Source organism: Mus caroli, chromosome 11 (assembly GCF_900094665.2).
Source record: "Mus caroli chromosome 11, CAROLI_EIJ_v1.1, whole genome shotgun sequence".
NCBI lineage: Eukaryota > Metazoa > Chordata > Mammalia > Rodentia > Muridae > Mus > Mus caroli.
The window spans coordinates 79,742,628-79,754,577 of NC_034580.1; the positions used below are offsets into that span (position 1 = coordinate 79,742,628).

The 11,950-nt window shown below is 43.6% G+C and overlaps 1 protein-coding gene across 3 annotated transcripts in view; it reads right to left on the reverse strand.

Moving 5' to 3' along the window:
- Positions 1–8,523, reverse strand: part of Aatf (apoptosis antagonizing transcription factor) — an 88,434-nt gene extending 79,911 nt beyond the window's left edge. For all 3 annotated transcript variants that reach the window (XM_021178129.2, XM_021178130.2, XM_029483576.1), the window contains exons 1-5: positions 8,283–8,523; positions 7,144–7,332; positions 6,667–6,762; positions 5,605–5,823; positions 5,060–5,197 (exon numbers count right to left, since the gene is read on the reverse strand). In XM_021178129.2, the coding sequence (XP_021033788.1) occupies positions 5,060–5,197; positions 5,605–5,823; positions 6,667–6,762; positions 7,144–7,332; positions 8,283–8,373 (733 nt within the window). In that variant the 5' untranslated portion in view covers positions 8,374–8,523. The remainder of the gene's footprint in view (positions 1–5,059; positions 5,198–5,604; positions 5,824–6,666; positions 6,763–7,143; positions 7,333–8,282) is intronic.
- Positions 8,524–11,950: the final 3,427 nt, after the last annotated feature.

Genomic DNA, 11,950 nt, shown 5'->3' on the forward strand with positions numbered 1-11,950 from the left:
CTTACACAACACTGCCAACAACATAAAAAGCCGAATCCCTGATGTTTTAAGACAGTTAAATGAAAGTCAAAGGGGGAAAGCTAATATCTTTGGAGAAGTAGCTTGTGTAAAGAATATCCCTTAATTTTGTTACGGTTACTCTACAGCTTACTTAATCTTACACAGCTACTAGGAAAATCATTCACAGTTGAAGAGATATAACTGCCAACATACAGCAGCAAGACGCCTGGAGACTAAGTGCAAGAACTAGGAAAGCAAGGAAATATTGGCTACAATTCTGAAAAATAGATTTTGAAGTGATGAAGGTACAAAGACTTGGTTCTAGGGGTCTACAGTGCTAAAAATATAGCTATTAAGTCTATTTTAAAAGCTATCAGGAAGACTCTGAGAGTAAATGGCAGTGCAAGGAAAACACACTGAGTACACACAACCTAAGAACAGAATCTGTATTCACTGCAGTTTACACCGGCAGACAGAAGAGCTTGAAGGGCTGGAGAGATATCTTAAAGGTAAATAAACAGCACTTACCTCTCCTATAGGATTGGAGTTCAGTTCCCAGCACCCAAGTTAGATAGTTCACAATTGCCTGTATCTCCAGTCAGGGGATCAGATGCCCTCTTCTGGCCCCCAGAGGTAACTGCACTCATGTGCACAAATGCATACACATACTTATAATTTTAAAAATTTAAAATCTGAGCTGGAGAGATGGCTCAGAGGTTAAGAACACTAGCTGCTCTTCCAGAGGTCCTGAGTTCAATTTCCAGCAACCACATGGTGGCTCACAACCATCTACGGTGATCTGTTGCCCTCTTCTGGCCTACAGGCATGCATGCAGGAAGAACACTGTAGATAGTAAATAAATCTCTTTTAAAAATTAAAAATCATATATACATTTAAAGAGCCTGTGAAGAGATCAGACAGGTAGGAGAACTCGAACAGTGTGTCTGGAGTCACCAAAGCCCCAGAAACATACTTCAAGGTTGGGCCAATGAGATGGCTCAGCATGTAAAAGTACTTGCATTGCAAGTCTAATGAGCTGAAATCTATTTTCAGAGCCTACACAAAGGTAGAAGGAGACAAGAAACCCCACAAAGTTCTCTGACTTCCATATATGGGATGTCTAATGTACTTGTGCTTGTTTGCTACAGCTTGCATGTTTTCATTCTTATACGTACGTGTGTGCACGTACAAACACACACACACACACACACACAATAACAAATATTAAAAAGGAAAATACTTTGCTGAATGCTTCTGCAGGGCAATAAGGAAATCACTAGCAACCTACTTTTCTATAGCAGCAAAAGAAGAAGGTTTTACAAGTATTACAGCAGACTATAACCCTAGACAATACTTAAAACTACACAGGGATTCTAAATACTAGTAAATTGTAAAAATACAATGTTCACATAGCTAAACATTGTCAAGTGTCTTTCAACAGAAAAAGATAACCCTGGTCCCTAATGCCAGTCACTGTGCAACTATAATGCTTTTCATTGATTACGTCCTTTAATCCTCACAACCGTAATATTAGTCCTATCTTACTGTGAAGTAACCTGCCCACGACCACAGAGTTAGTCAACTGCTGAGATGGTGTCTGCCAGGCAGGGTGTTAGGATACTCGCATTCTTAGACATGGTAGCACACGTGTCTGTACCCCTAACACTAGAGACATAGAGGCAGGAAGATCAGAAGTCCAAGGCTATCCTTAACCACACAGCAAACTAGAGGACATGAATACACGAGACACTGACTCAAATAAAAAAATAAATAAATAAAAAGGTAAATAATCAAGCATTATTTAATGCTGGTGGAAAGGAAAAAATTAGGAGTTCAAGGTTATCCTCCACTACACAGCTAGTCCAAAGCAAGATTAAGGTACATGAGACCTGTCTAAAACTGAACAAACCAACCCAGGCAATCTAAATGGAACTGTTCCAACTAACCATTGCCTTTAATCCCAATTCTCGAGGCAAGGGCAGGGAGATCTAAGTTTGAAACCAGCCTGATTACACAGCACCTGAGCCAGACAGAAGACTTGGTCTCAGAAAAAACAAAAAACAAACAAACAAAAACAACAAAAACCTACTAAATCAAAAGCAAAGTGAATTATACTCAATAGGTATAAATTCAGCCTGTTTCATACTAATTATAATAAAACTATATAAACTAGTTACTCAGAATAACATACCCAAGAAATTGTTTTCAAAACCATCCAGACAGGGATATACATAACATATTAAATCATACTGTCATAAGATGATGGAAGCAGCTGGGCAGTAGTGGCACACACCTTTAGTCCCAGCACTTGGGAGGCAGAGGCAGGCAGATTTCTGAGTTTGAGGCCAGTCTGGTCTACAGAGTGAGTTCCAGGACAGCCAGGGATACACAGAGAAACCCTGTCTCAGAAAAAAAGGAGGAGGAGGAGGAAGAAGAAGAAGAGGAAGAGGAGGAGGAGAAAAGAGAGGAGAAAGAGGAGGCAGCAGTGGCAAACAAAAAAAAGCTACCTTCAGTTGCATAGAAATTCTGATTATTAGATGCCCATCCTCTTGGAATGTAATACCAAATAAAACTCAGTCCTTTCCCCTCTTCTACCACAAGCTACACATGTTAGATTATCAGACTTAAGTGTGACTGGTATCCACCAGGACAAGGTAACCAGCTAAGTGCAAGGGCTTAGAAAGACCAGAAGTATTATAAAGCAGAATTAAAGTAACATGCAAGTGACTGAAGAATTTAAGTATGTGATGCTAACCCAGAAAAAAAAATCTGTATTTTAATGAATGTTTATAAAGATTCAGGTAAGAAAACTAATGAGGGGGCTTGTGAGATGGCTCAGCGGTTAAGAGTGCCAACTGCTTTTCCAAAGGTCCTGAGTTCAAATCTCAGCAACCACATGGTGGCTCACAACCATCCATAATGAAATTTGATGCCCTCTTCTAGAGTGTCTGAAGACAGCTACGGTGTACTTACACATAATAAATAAATAAATAAATAAATAAATAAATAAATAAATAGACTAATTAGTGACAAAATGGAAAAGATCTTACTGTAAAATGTTTAAAACAGGCCTGGGCAAAAAAAAAATAAATAAATAAAAAAAAAAAAAATATATATATATATATATATATATATACATATACATATATATGTGTGTGTGTGTGTGTATATATATATATATATATATGTAAAAAAATAAATAAAATGTATAAAACATTTGCTCTAGAGTAGTTTGGGTTTCATCCAAAGGCATCTCAGAAATGAGGATACTAGGGCACTAAATATAGCAAAGAAGTACTCCAGAAACCTAAAAAATGTATCATGTATTTAGGGAGGAAAAAGAGAAGCCAGGAGAGAAGATCGGGTGGTTTCTTTTCTTCTTTTAAGACCTCACAATACACACTCTGATCCTGAAAAGGCTGCCCAGAGTTCATTGATAACTAACTTCAAGTATGAGTATGACAGGCCACAAAACTAAAAACTGTCCACAGAAAGTCATTCTAACCATACATTTCTCCTACAAAAGAAATGCTATGCCAGGTGTGCTGACCCGGGCCTTTTAATCCTGGCACTGGGGAAGTAGATGGTAGACCTCTGTGAGACCAGCCAGGTCTACACAGTAAGACCATGTCTTTAAAAAAAGAAAATAAATTTCTGTCTTCCAAGTTACACATATGCATCCTGAATTGTTTTCAAGTGATTCTACTTAAAGACAATACCAAACCAGATGTCCTCAATGCTGTTCCAAATCTAACTCCCTGCTATAAAGGATTATATTTGAGGTTTCATGGTTTTCTTTTTTTCTAATTTGTTTTGTTTTTTGTTTGGGTCAGCATGCCCTTAGATCCTAGGCTAAAAGGATACTCTTGCCTTAGCCTACAAAATAACCAGGACTGCAAACAATGTATCCAGCACTTAAGTTTGAAAAAGCAAATGGAAACATCTCAGCATTCAAATTAAGGTAACCGTGCCACCCATAGCTCGTATTTCCCCATGTCCCAGTCCTCTGGTGCCACTGTACACACAAGAGACGGCTGGCGCTGAGGGGGCTCCTGGTTTAGGAAAGAAACACTGGAGCATTACACCTTCTGTTAATGAACAAGAGTGAGCCACTGTCTCTGCTTTTCTCAACTGTAAAGTGAAGGAATTAAGAACCATGTTACCAGCTGGGCAGTGGTGGCCCACACCTTTTATCCCAGCACTTGAGAGGCAGAGTGAGTTCCAGGACAGCCAGGGCTACACAGAGAAACCCTGTCTCAAAAAAACAAACAAACAAAAAAGGAACCATGTAACCTCTAAACTCTTTTTCTCTCTAGAATTCTTTGAGTTTATAGCTCAGTAATTCTCTTCCAAAATAATTCTTCCCCTGCAGTCAGTCTCTCTCCTCTTTATTACCCAAAGGAAAGATAGGAATACACCATTTATTCTAAAGCCCTCCCTAGCAGAGGAATGCATCCTTTAAGCCCATGGTACCACCAGCATAAGGACTGAGTTTAATTACTCAATCTCTTGCTCCCTTTTGTTCTATATCTGTAGGTTTTCCAGTAGTTTTCCCTAATAATTTAAGAAGTAACTCATCCAGCTTGGTGCTATACTCCTTCAATCCTAGCACTCCACTCAAGGAGGTAGGCAGATATCTGAGTTCAAGGCCAGCCTGGTCTACAGACTGAATTCCAGGACTTCCAATGCTATACAGAGAAACACTGTCTCAAAAAACCCAAAACAATAAAAACTTTAAGAATTAACTCAAGGCAGGCAGTGGTGGCGCACGCCTTTAATCCCAGCACTTGGGAGGCAGAGGCAGGTGGATTTCTGAGTTCCAGGCCAGCCAGGGCTACACAGAGAAACCCTGTCTCGAAAAAAACCCAAAAAAAAAAAAAAAAAAAAAAAAAAAAAAAAAAAAAAAAAAAGAATAGCTGATCATTCAGTTTGTTGGATAAGATCAAATGTAACCAAAAAACCAAAATCAATATTCTATATCATAGTATCACTAAAATCAAACCCCCTTTTTTTATTATATCCAATCCAGTATATCCCAAAATGAAATGAGTATTCTTACTATTTTTCAGAGCACTGGCAAATTCTGGGCCACCTTTGTCCTTGAAGACAGGGAAAACATCTGGTTGAGGCAACTGATTGGTAGTCAAGAGAGCTTTTTGTAGCTTGATCCTTCCTTCCAAGAGCTGGTCCCACAATGCTGAAGAAAAAAGTCAAAGAGAACCCCCTCTCAGGATCAGGAAGTCTTTCTGGGCGGGGCACTGAAGGACAAGAAACCAGTTTCTAAGCAGCATACTTTATGACATTCTCGTGGCACACAAACATTCTTCATGCTACAAAATAAATTCTCTGTCTTGGATGGAAATACGTGCTATGAAAGAGGAAACTCTGGCGACAGGAGAGAGTACTCTCCTGTCCAGTCTCCCACAAGGACTAGTGCAGAACCTGATAAGCAGCTACATAGGAACTAGGATGCAGGCCTCTGGTTAATCAAGGCAGGTCAAAGACTAACTGGAAGGACACTGGAGAAACAGAACAACTACATCTAAAGAGCAGACTAATGCAGAAACTGAAAAGCAAGCAAGCAACAAAAGCACACACACACACCTATCTGATTCTTCACAGCTCTTCCTTTTTCCACTTCCTCAGAAACTTTGACACTGGAGAAGGCCGTCACCGCACCATCATCTTCACTGTTCCTGTCTTCTTCTCTGTCTTCCTCATCCTCGCCTTCTAAGTCTTCCTCAACATCTTCTGAGAACTCTTCCAGGCCCAGGCCCTCTGAATCCCCATCTTCAGATCCATCCTCATCAGATATTTCGTTGTCTAAATCATGAGGGAAAAAAAAAAAATGGGGGAAAGGAGTTACCTAGAGAAAAATATCAGGTCACATCTTTCATTCCAGTTAATCTGTGGAAGCTTATATGACAGAACAAACATGTTATTGTGCTCTATTCAACTGCACAAACTTCCTACGTGTCTATCATCTCTAAAATGCTAAAGGAAAACAAACAAAGCATGAGTCCTGGTAGCCTGAAACACACTATGTAGACAAAGCCTGATAAGCTCCTCCAACTATATCAAGGACTGGATCATACCTATCATAACCTGAATGATAGTTCCTTAGATATTATCAGTGGATTCTCAACATAGCTCCACTGACCTCCCTAAAATAAATAGCATCCTCTCAATATCCATATCTAGAGACTTCTTCCATCTTGAGAAATGTACTACTGCTTAAAACTATAAGCTAATTCTTTCTCAGGAAAGATTGGAAGCATTATGTTATCATTTACAATGACAAAAGGCCAGTTTCATGAGTAACTAACACACAGGAAATCAATACAAGACCTGAAAAACAAAAAGAGTCAAAATATAAAACACACCACGGGCATGTGAACTTTTTTAACCGCACAGCTCTGCCAATACCCATTATGCTCTGCCCAGTTTCCCCCTCATTTCAGGGTGAGCCACTAACCTGAACTTGGTAACCTCTGAGTGTTAGGTTTCTGTTTGTTTAGTTTTTTTGTTTTTTTTTTTAAGACAGGGTCTTGGATGTAGCACATGCTAGTGCAGAACTTACTGGGTAGCTCAGGCTGGCCTTGAACTCCTGATTCCCCTGCTTCAGTCTCTCCTAGTTCTGAGATAAAAGAATATCCTTGCCCTTACCTTCTAAGTCTTCTTCAACATCTTCTGAGATCTCCTCCAGGCCCAGGCCCTCTGAATCCCCATCTTCAGATCCACCCTCATCAGATGCTTCGTTATCTAAATTATAAGGGGAAAAAAGGGGAAAGGAGTTACCTAGAGAAAAATACCAGGCCACACCTTTCCTTCCAGTTCATCTGTAGAGCTTATGACAGAACAAGCATGTTATTGTGTTTTATTCAGCTGCACGAACTCACTACGTTTCTATCATCTCTAAAACGCTAACAGGAAACAAAGTCAAACAAAACAAAGCCTAACTGGGCTTTAGCATTCTTTTTAAAGTAACATGCAGACCTCTAAGGCCCTTCCAGTACCAATCCGATGGTCTCTCCTAAAGTAAGTAGAAACCCACAGACTTCCAGAAAGACTCCAGAAACAAAACAGTTTAACCATACAGAACTAAGCCAAGAGAAGAGTTTGGGGTGAAAAATGTCTACTCACCAGATGAACTTGGCAGAGCCTGCTCCCAATGGTCTTCTTTCCAAGCTTTCCTAGAAGTGGTCTTGCCAGAATACCTTTTGTCGGTGTCCAAGAGGGAGACTGGTGCCAACTTTCTAATGCTACTTACTGCCAGATCATCTTTCTCATCTTCCCCTTCATCAAATCTGTCAATCACTCTGGCTCTAGTGGCTGTTGGGGAGGGAGAAAAATAGACTCTTAGGTTAGAAAAATACTCTGATAGGAACCCACTTAAGCCATTTCAACCCCACACCCCACCTTCCTGTGCTAGGTGAGTACTCTTAGTACTGGGCTCCACCCCCAGCCCTTGAGTCATTATGTCCTCTATAACATAACATAACTAACTTACAGGAATAGGGAGTTGACTTCTGGTTCCCAAGGAGACTGCTGTCATATTGCTATCTGTTTCTAAACAGAGAGCTAACTCCCTGCACCTACTAGGAGACATGTTTTTATGCCTTGGAACTTATAAATCTAGTCTGATTCTTCCTTGCTTTTTCATGGTGTTTTTTATTGTTTTTCTTTTTTCAGGGGTTCTGAAAATTAAATCCAGTGCATCAAGTGTATCGGCTACAAGCCCAGAGTCCTTAATTCTTCCTCAATATGTGACAGTCATTGGGTGCTATAGACACTCATGACACCCCTCCAGTTGTCTTTCTCACACCTCCCTGACCCAAGTCTAAAGCACAATTACTCCCAGCCGGTCTCAGAACAGATTTATGGAGAATCAGTCTGTCATCAGAATGTGGACAAATGGCTTAAGGCCTAAATAAACATGGCTAAACAGCATCGGGTAATCGTCTTCATTCTCATGAAGATTTTAGAAGCAGTCAGTTTCAAACACACAAAAACCTGAAACTCATCAGGCTTCTTTCTCCTTTTGAAGGTAATACCAAGAAAAGTGGCATCCTAAACTGCTGCCAGCCGGCTGCCTGCAACTCCCCGTCAGGGTCCTGATGTCCCGCCCACCCCCAGTCTAGAATGCTGGTTTACTGCTCACGCCACCCTCCCAAGAGACAATTTTCCCCCAGCGAAAAGGGAAGGCGAGCAGGTCCAAGCACCAGCGGCCCTTGAAGTCGGAGCCACAGCTCTGCACGTGGTCAGCCCCAGTCAGGCCTCACCCTCCTCCGGGTCGGCCTCAGGATCCGCCTCCCGCGGTCTCGGATTCAGCAACTGTTCCAGCTGCAGAGCCAAGGGCTGCGGCTCCGCCATGGTCACCAGGTCACTGCCGGCGCTGCGCTCGTGAACCTGCACTGCAGCCCGAGCCCCCCGGCCCGACACTCGCGGCAGTGGCGCTACGGCCCCGACTCTACTTGGCAACTCCAGGCGGAGACCTCGCGGAGGCGGCGTTCAGAATCCCAGTAGGCAACTTCCGGGAGGCGCGCGCGCGCCGGAGGGGCGGGGCCTCGCGTCACCACTGGGCTCCTAAGCTGAGACGCAGGCGCCCGAAACCGTAGCAGGGTTGCGAGCCGCCCGAACGCGCGTGCGCCGGAGGCCCCTCGGTCGCGCGGCGCGGGAGCGCGCCGGAGCACGTGACCGCTTGGAGCGAGAAAGGTTGATTGTGCTCTGAGCTGCCAGGGTCCCCTAAGCACGAAATAACGCCTCGAGCTTTGTGCGAGCTTGGTTTAGGAATTAAGCGTAAAGTAGCTGTGGCTGCTGGTGGCTGGCTGATTTGTGAAAGGGAGTGAAGGATAAGCCTCTCAAACCTCAGGTACCCACTCGAGCAAGCACAGACCCGGGACTCAAAACGGGCTTTTTTAGGGTAGAGGAGCCTGCGGCCAGACACACTGCTTCCGGCCAGGATCTGAGAGGCCTGCGTGTGTTAAGTGTATGGCGAGGTGCGATCTTTATTGATAGAAATAATTAGGAATCGCGATGGTTGTACCACAAATCAAGATTGTTTCTGTAGCTTCTTGTACCCTCTTGCCTGGGCAAGCACAGGGAGGGGCAGGGGGTAGAATTACTCTACTACACACGCGTTGATATTAACAGCTTTTCTGTTCAAAGATGGAGTGACTCAGTCAGACCCCCGAAACTAGTGAACATTGGAGAAGAGAAACCCTTCACCCAGTTCTGGTGTTAGATGGCCAGACTCAAAATACACAAAGACCTTAATGAGATAAATGTAATTGCACCCAGGCCCATGAAGCTATGCCATCACTTTGCATTCGTTTTTCTTTCATGGAGCATCCCTTGACGCCCACTACTGTGGCAAACACTGCTAGATGAAATATAGGATGTGTAAGTTAGACTCTCTCTCCACACAGTGACCACTCTAGAAGGGCAGGAAACATGAACTGCAACGCAACGAGGAATGACAAATTTGAGTGTAAAGTGGCCTGTCTATACTGATCTGTTGGAGGTCTTCCTCCAAGGAGACCTAGAATACAACAGGAAAGCTGCCTCAGAAGAATCCAGAAAAAAAAATCGACTTGAATAATAGACATTGTGTTCATGCCTGTTTGTATGTTAAGACAGTCTCTAGCCTCCTACATACTATGTAGTTGAAGATGACCCTGAATTCCTTGACCCTCCTGTCTCCACTGGGATAGGAGGCATGTGCCTGCCACTACACCCTGTTTATTCAGAGCTGGGGGCTGAACCCAGAATGATCTGTATGCTAAGCAGGAACTCTTCCAGTTCTAAATCCCCAGGCCAGTACCATTTTTTAAGTATACTCCAGGCCAGCTGGATTCCAGAGCCAGCAACGTAGGCAACTGGTAGCTCCCCAGTGGAATCCACTGGAAGACAATTCAGACACCGTCAGATTCAGGTAGATTTCCGAATTTAAGAAATTTAAGAGATTTCTACTTTCCTGTGGCATGTCTCATGTTCCTGTCCTAACTGGCCCTTGAGTGAAGATAACCAAGCCTAGAAAATAGAAAAAAAAAAAAAAGGCAACTGTTTTAGGGTAAAGCCTTTCAGATGTGGGGAGCAAAGAATGTCAGACTAGGCAGAGACTCAGGTGAAGAAAATTGTTGTATGGCTAAGAGTAGTTTAGAGAGCTTGTTCTTTAAGGTCCTCTCTGCTGCGCTTGCAGTCGAGTCTGTGTTAGAGCCTCCATAGCAAAACATGTGCTCCTCAGCTCTCTAAGAGGAGGTGCAGTAGCCTTGGGCACAGAGAACAGAAATTTTCTCCTACCCCACACTTAGTAAATTCTATCCTCCCTTGCTATTTCAGGTGCTTAGAAACCTGCCCTTCAAGGTGAGGAGAACAGGGTGGAAAGAGAAGAGGAAGCAGGGCAGAGCCCACCTTGAAGCTGTTGTGCATACAGGACACTGTTGGCCTGTGTGAGGCAGATCTGAGCAAACAGTGTAAGGTGGCATACAGGTGCCCTGAGCACTTACCAATTGCTACTTACCAATGCTCCCTCTCCTGTCTTGTCTGCTCCTGACTTGGAAACCCTCACATATACCCCAACCACCACCCTCCCAATTGCTTTCCTACCCCAGGAATCTTCTTCCTGGAAGGGAGGGCAGAGAAAGAATGGTAGAGCTTAAGATGCAATTAAGGGAAGTGAAGACATGAGCAAGGGAGAGACCACTCAAAGCTCAGGAGCTCCTTCTCAGGTCTCATTCTTCTTTCTTGAACGGCAGATTAAGGACTCCAGCGGCGAGTGCGACTGGACTTGGAGGGCCAGTAAAGGGCAGTGGAGCTTCCAGAAGCAGTTTCAACCTCTTAAGTGTAGGATGGTGAACAGATGGGCTGTGCAGAAAGGGGCATAAAAGTGAGCAATCTGCCCTGCGGAGAAAAGACAGGAGTTTGGGTTTCACCTCCCTCTTATCTGCTCCCTGAACTTCGAAGTGGTGGGAATAGCCATGGATGGGCAGAGGTGACTAAATTAGATACCTCCCTCCGATGGCCAGAAACAGCTAGTTTCTAGAAACCAGGTTCTGGCCTGTCTGTCTTCCTAAACAGCATCAACCTCAGGCCCATCCCCGTGGTTGACAGGACCTGTTCTGGGTCTGCACTATTTGCCTGCCTTCTTGCAATGGCCTTGCATCAAAACAAGCTGCTAAGGGGATAAGCTGAGTCTGTGAGCTTTGAGATTCTCAGCTTAGACGGGCGCTCTCTGAGGCTGGAATCCTGACTACAAGTGCTTAGAGGCACAGAGGTAGAGGCTTTAAGATAGCTTGGGGAAAGAAAAGTGCTTGCCAAATTCTGCTGTGGGGAGACTGCCCTCCCAGATAGCAGGGGTCGACAGAGGACCAAAAGACACTTCCCTTCTTCCTGTCATTCTCTCTCTCTCTGCATGGGAAAGGTTCGTGTGGGAAAGGTTTGCTGGGCCCGAGGTGCAAAGCAGAGGTGAATTCGACCCAACCCCTGCTATCTGGTTACCTGTCCCGGTATTCCCTGGGTTTCACAATGACCCGCAGAGGGGAAAGACTGAGCCACCACCTCGGAGTTAGAATTGAGTCTACACCGCCTGCCCAATTCTTAAAGCGTTTCTTATCAAATACTCCGATAGCACAATAAAGCTGCTAAATAATTCAGCACCCTTGATAGGAAAATGCCACTTCCCGATGAGCATAGGTTCAGCTAAATGAATGCCTTTAAGGGGGAGGGTTCCAGGGTGGTGGCTGTAATGAGTGTGGGTTCTGATTTAATGTATATAAATGGTAAAAGAAAAAAAAAACCACAGAGACCATTATTGCATATTAAGAAAATGCACTGTATGCCACAGCTAGGCTAGGAGTTTCCAAAGTCTCCCTTGTATTTCATAGATTTTTGTTTCTGAAAGAACACTGCCAGATCCCTCCCTGGTTGTCCCTGGTTAGTTAGATAAGCC